General features: G+C 42.3%; 1 protein-coding gene across 1 annotated transcript; it reads right to left on the reverse strand.

Annotated features, from left to right (window-relative positions):
- Nucleotides 1-5,362: 5,362 nt before the first annotated feature.
- Nucleotides 5,363-7,322, reverse strand: LOC126471192 (proline-rich protein 2-like). The gene is made up of 3 exons (XM_050099304.1): nucleotides 7,170-7,322; nucleotides 5,433-5,674; nucleotides 5,363-5,375 (listed from the first exon to the last, which is right to left on the reverse strand). Exons 1-3 carry the CDS (start codon nucleotides 7,320-7,322, stop codon nucleotides 5,363-5,365), a joined length of 408 nt encoding a protein of 135 aa, XP_049955261.1.
- Between the last annotated feature and the right edge of the window lie 20,462 nt (nucleotides 7,323-27,784).

Consider the following 27,784-nt stretch of genomic DNA (forward strand, 5'->3'; position numbering starts at 1 on the left):
GTTCATCACGAATAGCCACGCGGCACTCTCAGCGAAGATATTAGGTGCAGACAAAGTGCTGACGCAGCGCAGTGTATGAGGGGCTTTGATACACGTCTTCACCGTAAGCAGGGTTGGCGTTATCATGCGATAAGGACGGTCAGAATGTCGCTTAACAAGACCCGACGGCCCACTGCCTCCTGCAACCCGCATAACTCGTGCGCTTACAGACCGACAGAGCACGAAATTGAGTCTCGAGTAAGCAACTCATTTATACTGTATCTCCAAGAGTCGACGTGTACGCGGTAGTAGACTCTATACTTATGAACACAGCGCTCTCTAGCGGCTGTTACGCCTACATGTGACTGCCAAAAGCTTCAGAAAATGTTCACATATGAAAATGCTGCGTTATTTTAATGATCGGGAGATGAGGGGAGGAAAGCCTGAAAGAAATTGTTGATGGATTCCAATGCACATATTTCGGAAAAAGTGATGAGCGCTCCACCGATCTGGTCTCAGAAGAGCCACTAGGGACCGACCGACTGCCATGTCGTCCTCAGACAACAGTGTCATTTGTTTGCAGTATGGAAGGGCGTGGCGTCAGTGATTCGCTCTTCCGGTCGCTGTCGTATTTGCAGACCTTGAGAGTCGCTACTTCCCATTCAAGTAACTCCTCAATTTGCCATCAAGAATCTGAGTGGATCCCGTTCCTATCCTCCTCCTTCTCCCGCCCCCCTCACCAATGAAAAGTCCCTGGCAGTTTCAGGAACTGAATTCGGGTCCCCCTACATGGAAGTCAGCCATGCTCACTAACCCACGGAAGTGGACTAATTCACGTAAAAATTACATTACTTCCTTGAAAATGTGTATGTAATAACAGATTTGAGCTTTCAAATGAAGCTTTAAACATCTGTAACCACATAAAGCGACTGGGAATCGATATATTTGGAGGAAAGTACGCTGCAAAAACCGCTATCAGTACAGATCTCACTAATTTACTCGGAATTCATACCTGTTCGTTGTTTGCATCCATAGCTTCCACTTTAATCCCAAACAAGGTATTCCTCTCGACAGTTCTTGCTGATGTTTGAGGAAAAGTTCTGTAAAGTTCTAGATTCATTTCCTTGCACTTAAAAAAATTGTAGCACTTAAAATACTGTAAACATCCAGTCCCCAGAAAAAGATATTTCTTACGCTAGAGCTCTGTAAAATCATATTTTCGTAGAATATAAGTTATACTATTACAATCATCAAATGCGGCGCTCTTGTATGTGCAAGTGCTGAATAAACCTTGGTTAAATGAAGTTAGTGTTCGTTATTCATCTAACTACACCTTGTTCTACGTGATAATATTGTGATACACCTCCATCAACAACAGAAATTCCGCTTCGTAGTTCACCGAAATCCGATATAAGGTTCATGAGCTACACCACCGACAAGTTGTCGCCTTCGGAAAGTAGCGCAAGCTTTACCGAATTGTAACTCTAAATCTAGTAAACATTAAAGAGATAACTTTATGAAAGGTGTTTTCTTTTACAGTAATTGGCACACATCAAAATATTAATGCTTTTAAAAAATATAAGGTTAATTTTCTCATTTTTCGTACGATTTGAGATGGACGTCGCACGTGTTTAAGAACCGTTTTCGGTGTACCTGCATACTGGCAATTCTTATTTTATGTGTACGCATTAAATAATAATTAAGAAATATTTCGGATAGATGAGATTATACCCATATGCAGAAGAGAAAGATTCATACATTCTTAAACATTTCGGATAAAGTAATCGCCCACTAGGAAGATGTTTCGTCAGTTATGTATCAGCATGGTGCCTTGATTCTACTGCCACTTCAGTATGATAAACAAGAATCTCTGGGCGTCTCTCATCGTTGTTTAACGTATTCCATTCAACTGGATGGTCGAATACAACTCGTATGTCTCTACTATGATTGATATTACTTCTTTTTATTACTGGATGGAAATTCGCATTCGTTTTCATGGGAAAATGGCCATCTACAGTATTTTATGAAACCTTTTCGATGAAGAATGCTACCTACCACTGAACTGTCTCCTCGTGATACTATTTTCATGTACTAGAACAAGCGATCGAAGTGACGCAATGGCTACAATATTATACTCTTCGCATTAGGGGCTCAAACCTCCATCCGACGATTCATCTTATGTCTTCCGTCTTTCCTTTATTCGCTAAATGTAAATTCTGGGACGGTACTTAAGAGAGGATCTATTTTCTGATGTCAAACCTCGCCCTTAGCAGCTCGAGCTACTGTTCTGTCTCTAGTTGCTATTATGTCGACTGCGCATTAAACCCAATCCTTTCATGACCGCAGATTGGTAATTACAGCCAGTTATTCAGCTTTTGTCGCACCTGTGACGGTATTCGCTAAAGGTGGGCGTTCTTCGCGCCAGGATTAGGCAGTTATTTTCTTTTTTTTGTGTGCTCCGATAGTTTCCTTACGAAATACCAAAATGAACTTTCAAAAGAAGATGTCATCTACATCTACATCTACATTTATACTCCGCAAGCCACCCAACGGTGTGTGGCGGAGGGCAGTTTATGTGCCACTGTCATTACCTCCCTTTCCTATTCCAGTAGCGTATGGTTCGCGGGAAGAACGACTGTCTGAAAGCCTCCGTGCGCGCTCTAATCTCTCTAATTTTACATTCGTGATCTCCTCGGGAGGTATAAGTAGGGGGAAGCAATATATTCGATACCTCATCCAGAAACGCACCCTCTCGAAACCTGGCGAGCAATCTACATCGCGATGCAGAGCGCCTCTCTTGCAGAGTCTGCCACTTGAGTTTATTAAACATCTCCGTAACGCTATCACGGTTACCAAATAACCCTGTGACGAAACGCGCCGCTCTTCTTTGGATCTTCTCTATCTCCTCCGTCAAACCGATCTGGTACGGATCCCACACTGATGAGCAATACTCAAGTATAGGTCGAACGAGTGTTTTGTAAGCCGCCTCCTTTGTTGATGGACTACATTTTTTAAGCACTCTCCCAATGAATCTCAACCTGGTACCCGCCTTACCAACAATTAATTTTATATGATCATTGTAATCCTGATCGTATGCGTGTTGCCATATACCTGCTCTGCGTTACAACGTTCAGTTCAATAAGACGTATACATCTTGGTTGAGCAGTGGCGTTTTGCTGGCAAGCCAGCATATTTGCAAGTACCTCGCCTTCGCGCTCTTATCTTTGCTTGTGGCGCGTACTGAGTCTTGGCTGCCTTATCTTTGCCGGAATAGTTAAATGGAGGCACTCGCCAAGGGCGTGACAGTTGGCGTTCGATGCTACCTGAGGCCGGAGTGTGCGTGTAGTGGAGCGGGAACCGATGACCTGTAAGGGGCAGCTTGGTGGGGAGCCTATCCTGTCGCCTGTGAGGGAGCTTGTTTCTGCCTTGGGTTGCGTGCTGCTAGTTCCGGACGCGGCTGTCTACGGTCGTCCGCCTGCTGTACCCGACGCAGGCCATATCGGACGTTAAGTGAGATTGTACATAGGGCATGTCTGTGAAGGTGAAGAGGGCTGCTACCTCACTTCTGGTAACTATTAGCGCATGGGTGTTACCATTGAAGTAAAGGTGTGCCTATGAAGAGTTCATGGTGTTCAGGACAAGTGTTAAATATTAATATAATTCACGAGCGTGCCTCTTCCAGCTCGTGAGAAATTGTTGTTTGATGTAATATGTAATCAGCTGCAAGACCATAATCTGTTTATCAAATATACTGCTTTCGAGTGTTTGGTAGCCTTAGCGTAGTGATCCCCAGTAAAGCTTATAATGAAATTTTCAAAATTGTGCTCGTTACGGTTTTCACTGAACAGTGGGCCATAAGAGTTCACGTAATTTAATTGTGACTAAGATTGGAGTGCCCGCTGGCCTTGCTAGTAATTGTAAGTTTTTTTAATGTCTTAATAGCAGGCAATTCTCCTTAAGGTTATTGATAAGATTTGTGCTGTTGGTTGTACCTTGTCTGTGTAGTTCATTCGTAGTGGGGACAAAGGCAGTGTGCCGATTTATTAGTGGATTGTCCCTGCGGACCTGTTGAGTGCGCTTGTTAAATGTTACAGCTGGCTGACTGGTGTTTTGGAGTAAGCACTACCTTTCCATCTATGGGTACCGGGCCTGTGAAATCCTGGGTAGCGGGAGGTGACTCCGGGTCGAAGCTCGAGAAGTGGGTCTTGTACGAAATGCCACCTTCCGTCTTGGGTTCTTCAAGCTAAGTTTTCGTTCTGCCCTCGAGCGACCTGGCGTCACTCCTCGCTAATTAATTCTGGCGCTAATTGTGTTTACTTGGGTATTTATTGTATTTAGTATATTTATTAATCCTTGTCACAAGAGCAACATACAACTGTGAAAGGTTGTTGCGGTGTTACTCTTAGTAACACTTCGCGCTGACTATTTGTGTTAGTGAGCCTTGGAGCCGAAGTTTGAAACCTTAGTAAGCCTTAGTGATATTGATTGTCTCTTGTGTGTGAAACAAGTGCCTTTGTATTAACTTCATCCTGCTATTTATTGGGTGTATCTCTGGCAGGTTGTTATTTAGGTAAATGTTTTGAGAACATCAGGTCTCAGTGAGCGAAGACTAGTCAGGAATATTGTATTTCTTAATTGAAGCCGTTAGGTGCATAATTGTCAGTGGTTTTAAAATTTTCTTATATATAAGATAGACTTTGTTTCATAAAAGGACATTGGTAGCAGATTCACTAAATTCTTGTGACTTACTATTCTTATTACCTAAAGTAATCAGGAGTAAGATATTGTTGTTTTAAAGGAATTTGTTGATATGACTGTTAAATAAAATGAATGATAACGAAAGGGGTCTAGTCCCTCCTACTGTTTCCCCATTCCCTAGTAGAAGAATGTTTCAAAAGAAGAAGTCCTGCTCGTTTTTGTAATCCTGATCGTATGCGCGTTCCATACACCTGCTCTGCGTTATAACATTCATTTCAATAAGACGTATACATTTTGGTATTGCTATTTTCACTACCATTAGTGATATTGTATAGAGAAGTTTCTCCACTGATTGGTTACGAATAGCCTGGGAGTGGTGGCGTGCTCCTGTAATCCAGCGACCTGGAGGCCGGGTGTAGTGGATAGTCTGAGGATGGGAGTACTGTTTCGCAGCATCCTGTGTTGATCTGGCGTCCGCACTGAGATCGCCATCCATATGGTCGCTGAAGAGGAGTCTTGGGCGACCAGGTTAGCTAAGGAGGGGTGCACCGGGCCGGTTACGAATAGGGATCCTCTGGTTCTAGAGTAAACGCATTGCTGAACGTTACTAACTGAAACTACGGACGCTGGTATAAGAAGTACAATAAAGTACTGTGATATGTAGATTCCACTACGTATAAGCAAATTATGTGATATATCTGAGGCATAAGGAGATGTATTCATAATTTTTTGACGAACATGACAAAAATACTTACGGTTTGTTTACATAGGTTCCTAGATGGACTAGCTGATAAACCCGACTACCGATAACCACCATCTTGGGTCCAGCAGGTGGAGCTGGTGGTGGCTGCGGAGGCTGCGGGGGTGGCACTGGTGGCCTCGGCCGCGGGGGAGCGGGCGGGGGTGGACGAGGCCTCCTCGGGTCAGGCTGCGGCTGCTGCTGCTGCTGCTGCTCCTCCTCCATCTCGGGCCCCAGCACTGTCCCAGCTATCAACGCCTGAAGCACAGTACATGCTCGCTGCTCTCACAACAAACCATACTTTACACCTCTCTGCTGGTTCAGATTTTACTTCTTGAGACCAAATGTCAAATTAACGATTTTACTGTCATTTTGCCATCCCGATTCAGTCCATGCTGGTAGGAATAGTTGGCCGGTAATACACAGAGCGACTTTTCGATGTAAACGGAAAAATCAAACGACGTACAGATACCGGTAAAAGGAAGTGAAAAGTTACGTACCACCTTCACGCAAAGTAATATTTGCGGGACTATCGCAAATTCATTTAGCTCAAAAATAGCAACACTGAAGATCACATTACTAACTAATTCGTACGTAAAATTATCACATTATAAAGATTTCATGTAAATGCTTGGTCTAAACGAAGAAAATTGTTCGCAAATTGACCGGGGAGTTTCAGCAATGAACCAGGTAACAGGTGGGCGTAAGTAGGGAAAGATGGTATTTCTTCCCAGCTTGGTTGGATGGGTGACTGATGCCATGTGAATTTGTCGTACTTCGTCTTGTGCGTATCCACTGCACGTAGACTATACGAACCAAGAAGTATATCGGCAGTTAACTGCTGTGTCACAAGCAGGAATTGTATCTGAACGGCGTATATACATAGGATGTAAACAATAACTGTTTACACTGTACCACACTGGTGTGGAGGAAGTTGAAACGAAATATTTGACGTAATATACCTGTCTATCATGTCGAGAAGAAACCTCAAGTTGGACAACAAATGCTACCTAAGCTTCTGTGCATGCACGCCACGTGAGACTTAATATCCTCTCGTCCTCTTACGCCACCAGCTTTGTGGAGGACCTACTGATTGTAAAACTGACGTTTTGTAAATGTTAGCTCAAGATTAAGTGAATTTTAGCAGCGTAAAATTAACTATTAAATAGTTTTTTTTCTATGGCTGTCTTCGTGCGAGACGACTGTGCTCGTAAGAGGTAAGTTTAAATGAAACTGTAAACATGATTACTTTTTGCATGACGTGTTAAAAACCGTCCTTTAGTTGCTCTTAGTTTAACTTACTGATGATAACGATAACCGGTGGCATAAGAGGTCGAGAGGATATTAAAAATCTCGCGCCGCGTGCGTACGCTGTGACTTAGATGGATTTTGTAGACCAGTTTAAGGTTGTCTTCCGGCTAGACTGACCGCAAGTGTTATACGACAAATTGTTCGCCTCGACTACCCCTACACCATTGCGGGGAAATTTTAAACAGATATCGCATACACACTGTATACTGTGAAGTTAGTAAATGATTTAAGTTACGTATTTTGATATGACAAAGCCATGACTGGAAATGTATATTTAATTTTTTAATGCAATACAGAAGTTACACCTCACCTAAGTAATTTCGAGTTCAGAACAAAGAGAACAACATACAAACTGCAGGAACATTGGCACTGAATTGAGGTGTTCTTGAGGTTCCTTATCGTTTGCCTACAGTATTCCATGTGTTTGTAGTAATCTCTAAACAGCATCCGTTGGTAAGGTAATCTGTTGGGCAAGTGGACGAACTTGGAAACTCCCTTTATAGGATGTAAAGGGTATACGTGCAGATATTTTTATTGGTGACTGAGGGTAACTGAACTGATAGCATGGACAAAATCTCCATGCTTGAGTGTACATGTCCTTTTTTAAGCTGGGTGATATTTTAATAGCAGCCTGTCGTCTTAAGTAAGGATAGAATGGTATGATGTCTACGTTGCAGCATAACACCTTAAAAGATGACTCTACTTTTGAAGGAGGTCTACATGATATTTCTTTTTTCTCGGTTCACTAGCATTTTACAGTGGTAATCGCTGTTTTCGTGCGTTAAAAATTTATTGAACAACCACACAAAACCGTTTTCAAACCTTACCGTTTCAATAATCAATTTTCTTTTGCTGTTCTGTGGAATGGTTATGTTTATCTATAGAAACTCCTAGAATTACTCAAATAAAAAATAGTTCGTTCGTCTTTCGAAAATACTTGCTGTCTCAGTTTTAGTTCCAACTATGTCTGCGTATTGCATTCATAATCGTCCCCAGTATGGATTGTGTCATTTGTGCCAGCTGATGCCTGAGGCTAAGTCATTTCGACTGAGAAACGGAAGAGACAAACACATGGGCGGAATAAAACTCGTTCAGTTGAGAACACTTGTTTACTCATTTGCTCCCTATTGAGTAGAAAATTCCTAACATGAAACGCCTAGCGTACGTGGGAAATTTAAATGAGTTAAAACATCAGAACCTACTTTGGCGTCAGTCTAAAGTACATCTGCAAGTGCTATGGCGGACGTCTGTGATACTGCAAACGAAAAATGATTAATCTGAAATTATTTTATACCTATGTTCACTCCGTTTGTGATCTAGAGGGAGGGTCGAGTTTGGTTGTCCTCTTGTTATTTTCAGGATGAGCTGTTGTTGTTGTTGTTGTTGTGGTCTTCAGTCCTGAGACTGGTTTGATGCAGCTTTCCATGCTACTCTATCCTGTGCAAGCTTTTTCATCTCCCAGTACCTACTGCAACCTACATCCTTCTGAATCTGTTTAGTGTATTCATCTCTTGGTCTCCCTCTACGAATTTTACCGTCCACGCTGCCCTCCAATACTAAATTGTTGAGCCCTTGATGCCTCAGAACATGTCCTACCAACCGATCCCTTCTTCTGGTCAAGTTGTGCCACAAACTTCTCTTCTCCCCAATTCTATTCACTACTTCCTCATTAGTTATGTGATCTACCCATCTAATCTTCAGCATTCTTCTGTAGCACCACATTTCGAAAGCTTCTATTCTCTTCTTGTCCAAACTATTTATCATCCATGTTTCACTTCCATACATGGCTACACTCCATACAAATACTTTCAGAAATGACTTCCTCACACTTAAATCTATACTCGATATTAACAAATTTCTCTTCTTCAGAAACGCTTTCCTCGCCATTGCCAGTCTACATTTTATATCCTCTCTACTTCGACCATCATCAGTTATTTTGCTCCCCAAACAGCCAAACTCCTTTACTACTTTAAGTGCCTCATTTCGTAATCTAATTCCCTCAGCATCACCCGACTTAATTAGACTACATTCCATTATCCTTGTTTTGCTTTTGTTGATGTTCATCTTATATCCTCCTTTCAAGACACTGTCCATTCCATTCAACTGCTCTTCCAAGTCCTTTGCTGTCTCTGACAGAATGACAATGTCATCGGCGAACCTCAAAGTTTTTATTTCTTCTCCATGAATTTTAATACCTACTCCGAATTTTTCTTTTGTTTCCTTTACTGCTTGCTCAATATACAGATTGAACAACATCGGGGAGAGGCTACAACCCTGTCTTATTCCCTTCCCAACCACTGCTTCCCTTTCATGTCCCTCGACTCTTATAACTGCCATCTGGTTTCTGTACAAATTGTAAATAGCCTTTCGCTCCCTGTATTTTGCCCTGCCACCTTTAGAATTTGAAAGAGAGTATTCCAGTCAACATTGTCAAAAGCTTTCTCTAAGTCTACAAATGCTAGAAACGTAGGTTTGCCTTTCCTTACTCTTTCTTCTAAGATAAGTCGTAAGGTCAGTATTGCCTCACGTGTTCCAGTGTTTCTACGGAATTTAAACTGATCTTCCCCGAGGTTGGCTTCTACTAGTTTTTCCATTCGTCTGTAAAGAATTCGTGTTAGTATTTTGCAGCTGTGACTTATTAAACTGATAGTTCGGTAATTTTCACATCTGTCAACACCTGCTTTCTTTGGGATTGGAATTATTATATTCTTCTTGAAGTCTGAGGGTATTTCGCCTGTTTCATACATCTTGCTCACCAGATGGTAGAGTTTTGTCACGACTGGCTCTCCCAAGGCCGTCAGTAGTTCCAATGGGATGTTGTCTACTCCGGGAGCCTTGTTTCGACTCAGGTCTTTCAGTGCTCTGTCAAACTCTTCATCTACATCCTCTTCCATTTCCATAATATTGTCCTCAAGTACATCGCCCTTGAATAGACCCTCTATATACTCCTTCCACCTTTCTGCTTTCCCTTCTTTGCTTAGAACTGGGTTTCCATCTAAGCTCTTGATATTCATACAAGTCGTTCTCTTATCTCCAAAGGTCTCTTTAATTTTCCTGTAGGCAGTATCTATCTTACCCTTAGTGAGATAGGCCTCTACATCCTTACATTTGTCCTCTAGCCATCCCTGCTTAGCCATTTTGCACTTCCTGTCGATCTCATTTTTGAGACGTTTGAATTCCTTTTTGCCTGCTTCATTTACTGCATTTTTATATTTTCTCCTTTCATCAATTAAATTCAATATTTCTTCTCTTACCCAAGGATTTCTACTAGCCCTCGTCTTTTTACCTACTTGATCCTCTGCTGCCTTCACTACTTCATCCCTCAAAGCTACCTATTCTTCGTCTACTGTATTTATTTCCCCCATTCCTGTCAATTGCTCCCTTATGCTCTCCCTGAATCTCTGTACAACCTCTGGTTCTTTCAGTTTCTCCAGGTCCCATCTCCTTAAATTCCCACCTTTTTGCAGTTTCTTCAGTTTTAATCTACAGGCCATAACCAATAGATTGTGGTCAGAGTCCACATCTGCCCCTGGAAATGTCTTATAATTTAAAACCTGGTTCCTAAATCTCTGTCTTACCATTATATAATCTATCTGATACCTTTTAGTATCTCCAGGGTTCTTCCATGTATACAACCTTCTTTCATGATTCTTAAACCAAGTGTTAGTTATGATTAAGTTATGCTCTGTGCAAAATTCTGCCAGGCGGCTTCCTCTTTCATTTCTTAGCCCCAATCCATATTCACCTGCTATGTTTCCTTCTCTCCCTTTTCCTACACTCGAATTCCAGTCACCCATGGCTATTAAATTTTCGTCTCCCTTCACTATCTGAATAATTTCTTTTATCTCATCATACATTTCTTCAATTTCTTCGTCATCTGCAGAGCTAGTTGGCATATAAACTTGTACTACTGTAGTAGGTGTGGGCTTCGTATCTATCTTGGCCACAACAATGCGTTCGCTGTGCTGTTTGTAGTAGCTTACCCGTACACCTATTGTTGTATTCATTATTAAACCTACTCCTGCATTACCCCTATTTGATTTTGTGTTTATAACCCTGTAGTCACCTGACCAGAAGTGTTGTTCCTCCTACCACCGAACTTCACTAATTCCCACTGTATCTAACTTCAACCTATCCATTTCCCTTTTTAAATTTTCTAACCTACCTGCCCGATTAAGGGATCTGACATTGCACGCTCCGATCCGTAGAACGCCAGTTTTCTTTCTCCTGATAGCGACATCCTCTTGAGTAGTCCCCGCCCGGAGATCCGAATGGGGGACTATTTTACCTCCGGAATATTTTACCCAAGAGGACGCCATCATCATTTAATCATACAGTAAAGCTGCATGCCCTCGGGAAAAATTACGGCTGTAGTTTCCCCTTGCTTTCAGCCGTTCGCAGTACCAGCACAGCAAGGCCGTTTTGGTTATTGTTACAAGGCCAGATCAGTCAATCATCCAGACTGTTGCCCTTGCAACTACTGAAAAGGCTGCTGCCCCTCTTCAGGAACCACACGTTTGTCTGGCCTCTCAACAGATACCCCTCCGTTGTGGTTGCACCTACGGTACGGCTATCTGTATCGCTGAGGCACGCAAGCCTCCCCACCAACGGCAAGATCCATGGTTCATGGGGGGGTGCAGGATGAGCTATTGGAGTGTAATCTGACTTAAAGGGCCATCATAGTCTGCGTTAAACTACATCAAAAATAGCAAATTTAACACAGTAGTTTCAATGACAGACTTTTGACAACGTTACTGCTCACAAACATTCAACATGTTTCTACCACACATATAGTATGTAGATTTGTTTTGTCAAAAGACTATTGGTAAATTAAAAGTAACGTTACTGATGACTTCCCTCAAGAATTCAGAATGTGAGGGGACAAGAAAAGGGACAGTAAATAAAAACATCAAGATCTCAGTGTTGTGACGGGGGCAGGGGCTATGTATTGAGTATTATAACACCCAAATCATAGCAGCTGTATCTCCAGTTAATTATACAGTTCTTAAAATATTTAACTGCAACAACGATCACAATGCACGCAATAGTTATTCCACTAAACCGTGACCAAGTTCGTAATCGGCGCGGAGTTTCAGAAACACTTTCGTTAATGCACGGACTGCCGTATTCTTGGAACTTCAGTACTGCGATAGCACTTTCGTTTGCGTCGTACTCTCCGCGCTTCGCCGACATTCTGAGAAGTGGGGAACTCGACTGACGTGATGCGCAACCACTTGTAGCAAGGGCCAGATCCGAAGCATAGGATGCAGTGGTAACTCAGCTGTGGATTCATGGCGTTTACTCTTCCCATTCGAAAACTTAATCGAGCTGAAATCTTAATGCTCATCGACTTCGACTAAACAGTTGAGTCGACGGAACAACTGATTGTATGCCCTGGGACTTACGAGCATGTAACCGCAACTGTTCAAATAAGTACAATAAGATTCGCACTCGTCAGCTAATGGTACGCAAACATTCTGAGATTGTAAGGCCATGGAACACCCTGACTGTGTCTAAACTGAAATAAACATTGATTCAAACCAATATTGTTACTCTCTTGAACCTGAAACGACGCAACTCATTTAACGAAGAAAAATCCAGTGTATGCTCCTGTCTATACGATCACGTAATTGACACTGTTCAAATAAGCTCAGTAAGAATCGTACTAGTCAGCTAATTCCACACAAACATTTTGTTGTTTTTTACAATAACCAGCGCAAATATCGCGATCCTACGCATTCAGTTATCAACATTCGGCGATGTGCCAATGAAGTAACTAACCTTCTTCCAAAATAGAACCTTCTCAAGTAGTTAAGCCATGGAAACCAATGACTGTATCAAATCCGAAATAGACGTAGAGCCAGAGCGAGATTTCTATGGCATTTTAACCGAAAACGGCTCATTTCTGTCAGCGAACTATAGAATTATTGATTATTCTCATTCCGGTTTGGCATTCTCATCCGTATATGTGTGCACTACAAAATTTTGTTATCGTCTAAGAACTAATGATAGTAAGGCGTTCGAACATCTTGGCGCTTACTCCAGTGAAGTAGTCAGCCAAGGTACTTTCTGGAATGCTGGCCATCGGATTTGCCAGATCCAATCCCCACATCGAGAAACGATCACTGCGTCTGTCTCTCGTGCTGAGTCGAACATTGGGTACTGCTCTCATGACATATCATCGGGTATGACAATGGACTTCATCTACGAAGGCAGCAGTATTAAACAATATTCTACATCTCTTTCTGGAACAAATTACAGTGCAATTTGTACATTTGGTCCAGTAATATTCTATGGATCAGTACAGCACTATCCGAAGATGTAGGGCTATGGCCAAATGCCAAACGGAGTAATAGAGGTTCTTGTTTTTTATGCTAGTTTCAGATATTCCATTATGTATCTGCTAGATAGTATGGACCTAGGAAATGTTCCAAGCACCGTTTCTGATTAAAACATATCTTTTTCCTGGGATATTTGCCGTCCTTTTACTATTACCAGTCATTTTTGTTTCTTTTACATTTCGGTAATGCTGTCCCGTGATTCAAACAAACCTGTGACCATTCATGTTGCTCTTTTTTGTATACACTCAGAATACTACATTTGTTCAATTTGATATTGGTCCTATACGCTTGACAAAAATTCTGTTAGATGGGTTCTACGAGTGTTTTCGAAGCAGTCTTCTACGAAGTCCCAATGCATTTTCCTAGTATTTTATCGATCAACCCAAGTGTATCAACTTATTTACCTACGATAGAACCTAAGTAATCATTTTATTCCACATCCTAATAAATTTGAACAACGAAACTGTCTCCAAATATGACAGAAAATCCAAAGAGATCCTATTCATATATAATGTATACAAGCCGCAAATCGCATTCATTGCATGGTAGCAATGATAATGTTGCCGAAGACAGCGCCAGCACCGCTAAGGCGGAGTTACTAAGCACGATTTTTCGAATTTTTTACAGCAAAGAAGAAGCCATAAATATTCTAGTTCGAATAAAGATCAGCGACCATCACGGGTAACGTAGAAGTAGCTTTCTTCGTTCTAAAGAATCAACTTCAGTCATTCAACAAGAGCAAGTCTTCCAATCCACATTACATGCCAGTTATGTTCCTTTCAAAGTATCTTGATGAAATAGTTCCATTTGGATCAGTCGTATAGAACCACGCGGACAACGAAAGATCTTTACATAAAGACTAGAAAGCTGCACAAGCTACACCAGTATACAAGAAAGGAAATAGATGAAATCCTTTGCATTATAGACCCATGTCACTGATCGATTTTCAGTAGAATTTTGGATCATACATTGTGTTTGAACATCACGAAATACCTCGAAGGAAACGATCTATTGACACAAAGGCGACATAGACCCAAAAAAAAAAAAAAAAAAAACATTCAGGTGAAACACACCTGGCTCTTTATTCGCACAAAGTAATGAGTGCTATCAGCATTCCTTATTTTTTGATTTACAGAAGGTAATGACATCGCTTATCACAAGCAGCTTCTAATCAAATTGCTTGCCTATTCGTTATCGTCTCAGCTGTGTGACTATTCGTGATTTCTTGTCACAGAGGTCACACTTCGTTGTAACTGACAAAAATCGTACTGTGAAACAGAAGTGATATCTTGCGTCCGCTACGAAGTGCTATCGAAATTTACCCTAAACAACAGAAAGTGTCAAGTCCACCACGTAAGTTCTAAAAAATTCCTGTACAGTTCGGTTTCACGCTAAATAACACAAATGTAAAGATTTTAGATTTAACTAAATGCTTCGTGATTACCAACTTAAGTTAGAACTTACACTAGGAAATTGTTGTGAGGAAGGCAAATCAAAGACTGCGTTTTATAGGCTGAACACTTAGAACTTGCAATGAATCTAATGAAAATGCTGCCTACGCTAATCTCGTCTGTCCTCCTCTACTGCACTTCTGTGCCGTATGGAATCTATACCAGATAAGATTGACGGAGGAAATCGAAAAAGTTCAGAGATGAAGAGTTCGTTTTGGATTGCCACGAAATATGGGGTGATGGCATGTCAGATTACGGTGGGGTCAGCTGTTGCCTCCGAATTCCAAGAATGGCCAAGCATTCACAATATCTCTATACTTCGCTAGAAGATCATCAGTATGACACTCATCGAAGCGTTGCGGTGATCAAACACTGGTACTCAATTTGAGATCCAAGAGTTGTTCATTAGAAAGTCAAGGTTTGTGTGTCACTCGTGAGAAATATATGTACAACATTACAAATATACAGCCAGAGCGCGATTGTGATTTCTGTACATCAACATCCTGAAGCTAATCTGTATCAAATACAAGAAAAACATAATAGGAAAACAACCGTTAATTCACTCCTTACGTAATGAAGTTCATCATCATATGTCTGGATTTGGGAATATCCTGTGCGGACTAATGTTTCGTCCATTTTGTTACTGTGCTTGTACTTCGTAATATACAATATGTTATACTGCAACGCTTAAAACATTGCTCAGATACATGCATATTTTAAGCAGAATTACTCTCCTTTATTACAGAACTGCTTCCAGACGTGCATAACAAAAATGTTGTTACTTTAACACTTAGCTGTACTGCACATAACGATAAATTGGAAAATAGTGCAAGAAGAAGCGAGCCCTTACACTTAAAATTTAGTAACAACTATAAGACTAACTTACAGCAAACAAAAGGTCTAATAGAGTATACACTGCGTAACAAAGAAAGTCTTAATTTCGCATATCTTGTATAGACAATTATCACTTGCTTTTATTTCAGTCTCAACATCTAGATAAAATATTCTTAAAGCGCATGTTTCTCAATTTCATTAGGTTGACGCTGCCATGTATTTGTCTTGTTGAAAAGAGGCTGCCCATCGACAATCCGATGCGCAGATGTGGAAATTTCTGTGCCAGATCTACGATTACTTTTGTACAAAAGAGATTTCGTATGGGCATTACTGTGTCTTGCCTAACATTCACTTCGGTAAACGTCCTATGAAATAAATTTCAAAACTATCACGTCACACCGGTGAAACATGAACAACATATGTGGCAGCTTAATAATTATAAAAACAGTGTACCAAAAAAGGTTTTGTTGTACACGTTGAATTTTTAAACGTAAGACTGCTTTCACTTTAGGAAAGCAGACAACCTACGGTCTAACAACTGAATAGAAACAATGATGCCATCACGTTAGTCTCAATCAACTATAAATTAGGAAGTTTGCTACGCGCTTATTTGCACATAATATAAGTAACAAACAGTCAATAATTTCCTAAGTTTTGTACTTACCAAAAGAATAAGCACCCGTATATTTGTAGTGGCCACTGCCTCTGATCTCCTCCTCGTCCAAGCGACTGCTGTCGACTGAGTCGCGCTGTGGAACACCTTCAAACAACCCCACCCCTACCCCACCCTATCCACAAGCTGCAGACTCAGCCTTGCGCCTTCCGTACGCTGATTCACTGAATACCGACAAGAGGCATGTGTGTCACTAGCGTTAGAACGCTAAATTCCTTCCGCTCAGACCCTCAGATAACAAGAAGGAGCACCTATTTTCGAATGACTCAACACTAGAGAATTTCCCTCCAGAGACTATGTAATCTCGAATATAATAATTCTGTCACTCGACCGCGAAAACCAAATGAGTGTCTGAATCTGAACTACACTGACGGCCTACTTTTCGTTCTCCCTACTGACACCAGATGATGTTTTATGCTAAAGTGAAATGATATGGCGGAGAACTATAGCACAGGACAGCTAGTTCAGAGGAGCAAATTTAAAATCCCAGTCCAGCCATACTGATTTAAGGTTTCGTTGTTTCCCTAAATCTCTTTAGGCGAATACATGGAGGGTTCATTCAAAATGACCAGTGCAAATTTCCACTACATTCTTGTATAACTGAACTGTTGCTTATGGGTCAATCATGGAAATTTGCTCCACCAAAGAGTAGTGAGTGGTAAGGACTGTTCGTGACGTTGGAGGGACATTTTATTTACTTTGAACAGGACTGTTGTAAGACGCCTACTCCTTTATTCGTATCTATCGTTGCCAAGTTTTGGTATGGGGTGCCACTGGTTACACGTCTCGGTCACCTCTTGTTCGCATTGACGGCACTTTGAACAGTGGACGTTACATTTCAGATGTGTTACGACCCGTGGCTCTACCCTTCATTCGATCCCTGCGAAACCCTACATTTCAGCAGGATAATGCACGACCGCATGTTGCAGGTCCTGTACGGGCCTTTCTGGATACAGAAAATGTTCGACTGCTGCCCAGGCAAGCACATTCTCCAGATCTCTCACCAATTGAAAACGTCTCGTCAATGGTGGCCGAGCAACTGGCTCGTCACAATACGCCAGTCACTATTCTTGATGAACTGTGGTATCGTGTTGAAGCTGCATGGGCAGCTGTACCTGTACACGCCATCCAAGCTCTGTTTGACTCAATGAACAGGCGTATCAAGGCCGTTATTACGGGCAGAGGTGGTTGTTCTGGGTACTGATTTCTCAGGATCTATGCACCCAAGTTGCGTGAAAATGTAATCACATGCCCGCATCTCGTGGTCGTGCGGTAGCGTTCTCGCTTCCCACGCCCGGGTTCCCGGGTTCGATTCCCGGCGGGGTCAGGGATTTTCTCTACCTCGTGATGGCTGGGTGTTGTGTGCTGTCCTTAGGTTAGTTAGGTTTAAGTAGTTCTAAGTTCTAGGGGACTTATGACCACAGCAGTTGAGTCCCATCGTGCTCAGAGCCATTTGAACCATTTTTTTTTTGTAATCACATGTCAGTTCTAGTATAATATATTTGTCCAATGGATACCCGTTTATCATCTGCATTTCTGCTTGGTGTAGCAATTTTAATGGCCAGTAGTGTAGCACTGCCAGAGTTATCTGGAAGCAGAAAGTCGCCAGCAAGTGGAAGACGTTGTGCTAACATCATGTAAACTTAAAACTCTGTGCGTGATAGTTTACATGTTCACAAAACATCTCTTAAGGTATTCAAATCGTAACAAGTGCTTATAATATTTCTACTGTTGTTCTAGCATTAGAGCAGCAGCAGCTGGAAGTTGAAAAGCTCCAGCAAGTGGAAGAGTTTGTGCTACCATCATGTAAGTACATCTCCAAATTCTGTGTGATAGTTTACATGTTCATAAAACAGCTGTTGATGTATTCAGATCGTAATATGTGTTTATAAAATGTTTGATCGCGCTTTTGCAACATTAGAGCGGCAGTTGACGGACATTGGGCGGCTGCTGGAGGCCGAAATGCAGCAAGAACGTAAGTACATTTGTAGTGAATTGCTGTTAGACTTTTTTTTTCATTGTATACAGTTGTGATAGGCATATCTTACTCATTGTTGTAGATGTTGCTATAGATCAAGAGGAGGATGAGATTCTAGTAGGGGTATGCATCGAGAATGATGACCAGGAGTCATCACTTCCATCTGGTATGAACTTCTTATTTTTATTTTTTCGTAGTTATGTATAATCAGTATCTCTCTGCAAGCTGAATTCAGTACAGATTTGTTGTTGTTTTTTCTTAATATCAATATCTTGTTGTAGACTACTTAGATAAGGTGGATAGGTGGCTACACAACAACACTTCCGGCGATAGTAGACCACCGGAATGGGAGTGTGAGATGGCTACTGAAAGGCAGAGCGACCTCTCCCTTCCGGAAGAGGAGGTGGAGACATTGGAATGGGTGGAAGAACTAGCAGAAAGATCGACTGAACTGCTCAAGTCTGGGACACAGAGTGTAAAAGGCGATTATCACATGACCGTCATCATTACAGCATATTATTATTCTGCAATGCTGATGTACTTCATTGGTGTTGTTTGTTTACAGCATATATTTAAAAAATATTGAGCATTGTACTTAATTTTGTTCCATTATTCGTATGTTACAGAGATGCCACCAACACCGCCACAACAACAGCTTGCTGTGGCACCTGGAACAGGAATGCTAAAGCATTACGTGTAAGCTTGAATTCGACTGTGAGACTACCATCTTTTTTTTATGATCCATCCAAATATATATGAAACTCTTGTATGGAAGAGCTAACGAATGTGGTGTACAGTACATTGGACAAACGCAGCGCTGCGTATCGAAAAGGTGCGAGGAACATATCAGACACGGCCGACTTGGACAGACAGAGAAATCTGCTATAGCTGAACGTAGTATCAAAGAAAACCACACCTTTGATTTCGAGAACACCAGGGTGCTGTGCCGAGCCGGGAGCTATTGGGACAGCGTCATTAAAGAATCGATAGAAATACGGGTCCACGAGAATCTTGCGAACAGGGACGAAGGTTATCAACTTAGCGCGGCCTGGAATCCAGCATTGGCCGCAATACGCCGTGAACGCACCAAGAACCGTCCAGCTCGCGAGACGCGAGCGGAATGCTCTGACGGAGACACGAACGTCGCACCCCCTTCCCCCTCCTCCCCGCCCGCAGGTCCACTGGACCTAGCCTCCAGCGGCCGGGTGGCGAGGGACATGTTGCACGTATAAAGGGACCGGCATCAAAAGAGTCTCGTCACTTCGCCAGAAGATGATGAGTATGTCACTCGTCGAAACGTCGCAGTTTGAAGACACCGCCACCCGGCAGGAAGCCCGAGAACTCTTCAGCAACGTGTATTTCGACGGATGTAGCTGATGTCAGAAGTATCAAGCTATCTGTTTACCTCAGAATGAACAAATAGTGTTTTTCTAAAGCTAGCATCTGCGTCCACTTTTCCAGCCACTTGCAAACAAACGTAGGATGTTCATCTCAGATTTTTTTTCTGCCCGACAGATGGGATCTGTTGCTCACACACCTGCAGCAAGTCTGCTTGAAGGAAAAAGAAGGCAAGTTAGTTGCTGGTATAGCATTCTGACTTCCTATTGGCCCTCTGCAAAATAGAGGGTGGAGTCTAAAGGTATATAAAGCCCAACTCCCACTACACTCGTCATCAGTCTTTGACAGTGTCTAGTTTTGTCCATGTGATTCCTACAGTGTGAAACGATCAGCCAGCAGTGATGCCAGCGGTAGTAGTGGTTGGAAATGGCCAAGCTTCTGCCAATTGCTATGCAAGTGTTCACAAAAAAAATTTGTGAGTTCAGATTGCTACAGATATAAAATTTCGTACAAAGTATTCAAATTTATCGAAATTGTGATACATTTTCGTAACAAGTGGTTATAAATGTTCTTCTTTTCTTGCTATTGCAGCATTCATTCCCAAAATTTTGGCTGAGTTATCTGGAAGCAGAAAGTCGCCAGCAAGTGGAAGACGTTGTGCTAACATCATGTAAACTTAAAACTCTGTGCGTGATAGTTTACATGTTCACAAAACATCTCTTAAGGTATTCAAATCGTAACAAGTGCTTATAATATTTCTACTGTTGTTCTAGCATTAGAGCAGCAGCAGCTGGAAGTTGAAAAGCTCCAGCAAGTGGAAGAGTTTGTGCTACCATCATGTAAGTACATCTCCAAATTCTGTGTGATAGTTTACATGTTCATAAAACAGCTGTTGATGTATTCAGATCGTAATATGTGTTTATAAAATGTTTGATCGCGCTTTTGCAACATTAGAGCGGCAGTTGACGGACATTGGGCGGCTGCTGGAGGCCGAAATGCAGCAAGAACGTAAGTACATTTGTAGTGAATTGCTGTTAGACTTTTTTTTTCATTGTATACAGTTGTGATAGGCATATCTTACTCATTGTTGTAGATGTTGCTATAGATCAAGAGGAGGATGAGATTCTAGTAGGGGTATGCATCGAGAATGATGACCAGGAGTCATCACTTCCATCTGGTATGAACTTCTTATTTTTATTTTTTCGTAGTTATGTATAATCAGTATCTCTCTGCAAGCTGAATTCAGTACAGATTTGTTGTTGTTTTTTCTTAATATCAATATCTTGTTGTAGACTACTTAGATAAGGTGGATAGGTGGCTACACAACAACACTTCCGGCGATAGTAGACCACCGGAATGGGAGTGTGAGATGGCTACTGAAAGGCAGAGCGACCTCTCCCTTCTGGAAGAGGAGGTGGAGACATTGGAATGGGTGGAAGAACTAGCAGAAAGATCGACTGAACTGCTCAAGTCTGGGACACAGAGTGTAAAAGGCGATTATCACATGACCGTCATCATTACAGCATATTATTATTCTGCAATGCTGATGTACTTCATTGGTGTTGTTTGTTTACAGCATATATTTAAAAAATATTGAGCATTGTACTTAATTTTGTTCCATTATTCATATGTTACAGAGATGCCACCAACACCGCCACAACAACAGCTTGCTGTGGCACCTGGAACAGGAATGCTAAAGCATTACGTGTAAGCTTGAATTCGACTGTGAGACTACCATCTTTTTTTTATGATCCATCCAAATATATATGAAACTCTTGTATGGAAGAGCTAACGAATGTTGGTGCTGGATGGCGATCCTAATTTCATTGTTCTTAAATGTCGATGAAGCATAAGGTTTACGCGAGAAGTATTCCTGGCGTATGATTATCTAAAGCTCTATTCCCTCGACGCCATGTGACCCTCTCTACGAGATACATATCTGGTTCCGAGCTCTTCCGTAGCTCTTCTGTCTAAAACCATCCCGTCATTTCAGCACCATTGCTTTCCTTTAAGAGGTAGGTTCTACGATTCGTTCTCTGCATTTTCGACCCTGAGAATATCTCGATTGACCAGTTTGGCATGTATTACTTGTCAATGTCCGTCTTGTGTTTTGAAATACGTACTTAATCACCTACATTAAATTGCTGTCTGCGCGAAATTATTATTTCGATACGATTCTATACTATATCTAGAAGTCTACTAACATGAACATCGAACAGTCTCATTTATATTGTGCGATGTTTGTTTTGATTATACTGTGCAATTATTTAAGGGAGGGTATCGGTTCCATTGTGTGAGTCACGAAGATTGTATTGCATCGACATTTGGGTTTTCACTGTTCTGTTCAGACATTCCACAATACTCGCCTTCAGGTTCGAAAAATTTGTGTGAATTCCTAATGGACCAAACTGTTGAGGTCATCGGTCCCTAGAATTACACACTGTTTAAATTGACTTATGATAAGAACTACACACGCACCCATGCCCGAGGGAAGACTCGAACCTCCGGCGCGAGGGACGTGCAATCCGTGACATGGCGCCTCTAACCGGGAGTTCACTCCGTGTGGCCGCCTTCAGGTGGGTGAACCTCGAGTAGTCACATATTCCATACCGCTCCATCACAGTCTTGAAATATCTATTGTGAAACTCGCCGCCGTGATCTGTTTGAAGGTTGTCTGGGGTTCGATTCGTCTCCGTCTTCAGCAATCCCTCAAACACATGCGCGATATCCTTCCATGTTTTCGCTTTCACGGGTAATGCCCAGGCAGTTTTAGAATAAATATCAATTACCATTAAAATATACTTGAATCAGTTATTCACACGTGAATATTCCCCCATGTCGACAAGATCCGCCTGCTACAGATCGTCCAGACCTTTAATCATAACGTATCTTCAAGGGTATGTTTTGTGTGCTGGTTTGTGTAGTTCTACAGTCTTCATACTTACTACAGTCCCCATACTTATTCGATATTCGATGATAGCTCTCTCTCTCTCTCTCTCTCTCTCTCTCTCTCTCTCTCTCTCTCTCTCTAAGCTCAGAAATTATTGAAATGACTTCATTCAAATGGGCTGTACTACCAGCGGCAGCTGATGCCATGAGCAATCGTAGCTGGTCTATTAGCTTATTGGGCTCGTCGTAATATATATATACTGCTGGAATCTATTGCTCACTGTTTTATGCTGAATGTCAATACCCTCACCACTGCTATTTTTTCACCATCCACTTAGGTTTTATAGTGGATTTGAATTTCACATTGTTTCGGCGTTTTGCATTCTTATGCGGATCAGTCAAAAGCAATAGTTCATGATAAATTTCAAGATATTTAGGCGAATAGTTTAAAGTTTTTGTGAGTCTTAGGAAAATAAGGTTCACTAGGCCAGGTGTTTTTTGAAACTGTCTATCACCGATCTGTATTGTTTTTTACATTTAAAGTGGTAGGCTGCGTGCCCAATCTGGCCCAATATGTATGGTTTTTCACCACTGAGATCAAATGTTTTGTCTATCCTAGCGTTGCTGTGACGGTCAATGACATCGGCAATAGCGTCATCGTCGTTGTGGAATTTCACTGGGAGTTCTTCGAGAGATTCAGTAAATGGTTTAAAGGTTTCTTGCTGTGTCTGCTCCTGCTTCAAATGCGCTAACCTCAGCAACCGCAACATCTCGCGAATGGTCTTCCGTGCGTCAATGAATTTATGCTTAGTCGACATCTCGTTGTATACTAATCGGACTTCCGTGCAGCGCGAAGTTTTATATATCTGCTCTTCTTCTTCTTCTTATGCTCCTCCCCCTTCTCTGTAACAGCAAGTTTCCCTTTTCTTAAGTCGCCTACTTTCTTTTCAATTGCGTTAACCCTTTCATACAATGGCCCCTTCTCAATAACGGCTATTTCCCCTTCAGTTAAGCCGTTTACTTTCTTCTCGACTACATTAACCCTCTCATTCAGTGTACTGTTCAGTCTCAGAAGATCCGTAGTTTCTTGCGTACGCCAATAACTTTACGTTCCAGAGTTTGAAGTTTTGCGTCCATGTCCAAGCGAATGTTTTGTCTATGCACATCCATCCTATCAAACTGAACTCCCAGCATGTGCGCGAATTTATCCATGGTGTACTGATGTACTCACCTCTTTGCATGGCTATATATATAGGGACTCCTGGAGGTTTCATCTGTACCTGCCGTCATTCAGTTTTCTTGTTTTAAAACCCATACTGTGAGTGATTCCAACAATCTCCATATATCTTTACAAAATCATTGAACGACGTATCGATTCCTACATTAGCCTGATAAATATGTTTTAAATTCAGATTTTCCTGTTTGAATGCTATAATTAGGTTTGCATTATCCCTCACCAGCTGATTTGGAATCTGGATTGTCTGACTCAGATAAAATACATCAACAGCCATATGGCGACCGAAACAGAAATATCGCCGAATTTGATCTTGGTTTTCCACAGCAACATGGTCAAATATGAACTCTGTGTCTGGCTTTACTTTTTCTGGTCGAGGGATATCACTGCTCTCACTGAATGTCGTGAATGTCACACCATCTACACTCTGCAATATCTCCTTTAATAGTTGGTATTTGGGCTGAAACAGTGTTTTTCAAAATACACACACATTGTCAAAGTGGACTCCATACTGATGCATTAGCAGCGACATGAGAACATTTGTCTTGCTGCAGTTGGATGGACCTACAATTATTGCACGTATGTTATTGGGAAAGAGTACGCCATTCTTCTTCCGGTCTTCCTGCACACCGCCACAGCTCCAGTCGCTTACAGCAAAGACTGCCATGATACCTGATACTTCAAGTACTGGCGTGCAATGGGTTTTTATAGAAAATAATGAACACTATACCCTTCCATGATACCGACTATGTCAGGTACTGGTATACGATGGACTTTTACAGAGAATTTTGTTCAATGACATACTTTTCTGCTGTTGCATTTTTCCAGTGAAAATACTGGTGGCAGTAGTTTTAGTACTTGCTATATAATGAGAAGTAAGAAATAAAATACATACATGGCTATATATATTTTTATTCAGTAATCAAACGCAGGATGGACTACATCAACTGGATCTTTCTTTATCTTAACACCGATACAAAATGTTCAAATGTTTGGGGATTCCTACGGGACCAAATTGCTGAGGTCATCGGTACCTAGACTTACACACTACTGAAACTAAGTTAAACTAACTTACGCTAAGGACAACACTCACACCTATGCACGGGGGAGGACTCGAACCTCTGGCGGGCGGGGCCACACAATCCGTGACATAGTGCCTGAAACAACGCGACCACTACGCGCGGCACACCAGTACAGAATATAGAAAATAATGCCTTCTTGTAAGCACAGAATTCAGCACGTATTTCCCTCAAACTTATTGGCAGTACATTAGTTTTCGCTGGCACCATATTGACCCACTGTTCAAAGTCATCTACATGCACATTGTTCGTACTTAGATCCTCTGCAATGTTTCTACACACAACTTTAAAACAAGGTAACCATCTGTTCAGTCTTTTCAACACAGTGGATAGCACTATCTGTAGACCATACAAGTTTCTAACGGTGGAGTGGTGTACATAAATGGATGTGTCACCTGATTTCACACAGAGTGCAGAGTCATTGTACACTGTTGTAATGGACAGAGTTAACGCAGCACAGCTCAGCTCAGGTGATATACAAGGGTCAACTGCTGCTTGATGTGGGCTTTTGTGAGACACAGTTCATCCCATTCCACCTCCATAAACCGCACTTTAACACTTTAAGCAGCATTCTCTATCTCTAACACAACACACCACTCAGTCTGTGGTTGCTCCTATACCAACATGTAAGCACTTCGGACCACTAGCGGTTAAATTATACACTGAAGTGAACAATAGTGGTGCAAATGGCTTAACTAATATCTTTTATCCACTACATTCTCATTTTTTCTATGCAGTATCACTAGAATATTCTGTGATTATGGAGTCCAGTACCAACCTGCGTCATGCTGATTAGGGTCGCCAGTGCACTTGAGTGAGTCAGGGGCTGGCTGGGTTTCTTCAACTGACAGTGACAGCTGATTGTCGTACTCCATCAAGCTGACCAGGCGCAGAACAGGATCCTAGGATGCTGCCATTGTTGCAGGCTGGGGCACTATGCTGTTGCAGACCCTAACTGGCTGGAGGACGTGACATCCACTGATGAGCAAAGAAGAAAAAGGCGGTGCAAGCAATGATACAATCACAAAGACTCATCTTCCTCATATAACAGTAAACACAGACATTAAGAAGGGGTACTTACTCTTCCGCAGCTTCTTCCTATTCTGCTTCTGCTGCAGCTGGGCGGCGCTGGACGATCTCGGCTGGCACTTCATGCTGACAGACGACTGCAACTGAGGCTGCAGAGCTGCTGGGCCCACCTTATGTCCCCCATGTGTTCGGATGCTCTATTCCTATTAGCTACTGCCAATTTCAAGTGCTTCTGGTTTTATCATTGTGTTGGGGTGAGTGAGGTATTAGGGCTTTCCTTCCAGGAAACCAGTGTTAAAGTCCTGGAAAGTGCACAGCCACTTTTAATTTCCGCCAATTTCCGGGTGGGGCGTGGGGTGGGACGTCATCACAGTCCTGGGAGAATTAAATTCCCACCAAAATTGTAAAATCACACCATTCTTGAAATTCTCGCCAAAATTCGAAATTCCGCCAAATTCGAAATTTCCTCCAATAGAGTAGGTTGGTGAGGTGGAGGGTCAGGGGGCGGGGATCGGAACCCACGTGCTGGCTGAAGAAAAGACATAACGTCATCTGGGGGTGAGGGTGGTTAATTTGATAACAATTTGATATCAAAATTGCACTCGAGCCCCCATCTTCCTACTACACTACTGGCCATTAAAATTGATACACCACGAAGATGACGTGCTACAGACGCGAAATTTAAACGACAGGAAGAAGATGCTGTGATATGCAAATGATTAGCTTTTCACAGCATTCACACAAGGTTGGCGCCGGTGGCGACACCTACAACGTGCTGACACGAGGGAAGTTTCCAACCGATTTCTCGTACACAAAAAGCAGTTGACCGGCGTTACCTGGTGAAACGTTGTTGTGATGCCTCGTGTAAGGAGGAGAAATGCGTACCATCACTTTTCCGACTTTGATAAAGGTCGGATTGTAGCCTATCGCGATTGCGGTTTATCGTATCGCGACATTGCTGCTCGCGTTGGTCGACATCCAATGACTGTTAGCAGAATATGGAATTGGTGGTTTCATTAGGGTAATACGGAACGCCGTGCTGGATCCCAACGGCCTCGTATCACTAGCAGTCGAAATGACAGACATCTTATCCATATGGCTGTAACGGATCGTGCAGTTACGTCTCGATCCCTTAGTCAACAGATGGGGGCGTCTGCAAGACACAACCATCTGCACGAACAGTTCGACGACGTTTGCAGCAGCATGGACAATCAGCTCGGAGACCATGGCTGCGGTTACCCTTGACACTGCATCACAGACAGGAGCGCCTGCGATGGTGTACTCAACGACGAACCTGGGTGCACGAATGGCAAAACGTCATTTTTTCGGGTGAATCCAGGTTCTGTTTACAGCATCATGATGGTCGCATCCGTGTTTGGTGACATCGCGGCGGACGCACATTGGAAGCGTGTATTCGTCATCGCCATACTGGCGTATCACCCGGCGAGATGATGGTATGGGGTGCCATTGGTTACACGTCTCGGTCACCTCTTGTTCGCCTTGACGGCACTTTGAACAGTGGACGTTACATTTCAGATGTGTTACGACCCGTGGCTCTACCCATCGTTCGATCCATGCGAAACCCTACATTTCAGCGGAATAATGCACGACCGCATGTTGCGGGTCCTGTACGGGTCTTTCTGGATACAGAAAATGTTCGACTGCTGCCCTGGCCAGCACATTCTCCAGATCTCTCACCAATTGAAAACGTCTCGTCAATGGTGGCCGAGCAACTGGCTCGTCACAATACGCCAGTCACTACTCTTGATGAACTGTGGTATCGTGTTGAAGCTGCATGGGCAGCTGTACCTGTCCACGCCTGTTTGACTCAATGCCCAGGCGTATCAAGACCGTTATTACGGCGAGAGGTGGTTGTTCAGGGTACCGATTTCTCAGGATCTAAGCACCCAAATTGCATAAAAACATAATCACATGTCAGTTCTAGTATAATATATTTGTCCAATGAATACCCGTTTATCATCTGCAGTTCTTCTTGGTGTAGCAATTTTAATGGCCAGTAGTGTACTTAGGACGACTTGAAATGAGAGAAATTCCTTCTTTGTTAGGGTACTTCATTTTCCTTATAATAGAAGAAAATATTAGTCGTCCCTTTGCTTATAAACATGAAGCCACGTCCCCCCTCCCCAATTCTGCGATTTCTAAATGAATGATGAGAAACCCGTCCCAAAATATGTTTCTAGAACCGCCGTT

Source organism: Schistocerca serialis, chromosome 3 (genome assembly GCF_023864345.2).
Source record: "Schistocerca serialis cubense isolate TAMUIC-IGC-003099 chromosome 3, iqSchSeri2.2, whole genome shotgun sequence".
Lineage (NCBI taxonomy): Eukaryota > Metazoa > Arthropoda > Insecta > Orthoptera > Acrididae > Schistocerca > Schistocerca serialis.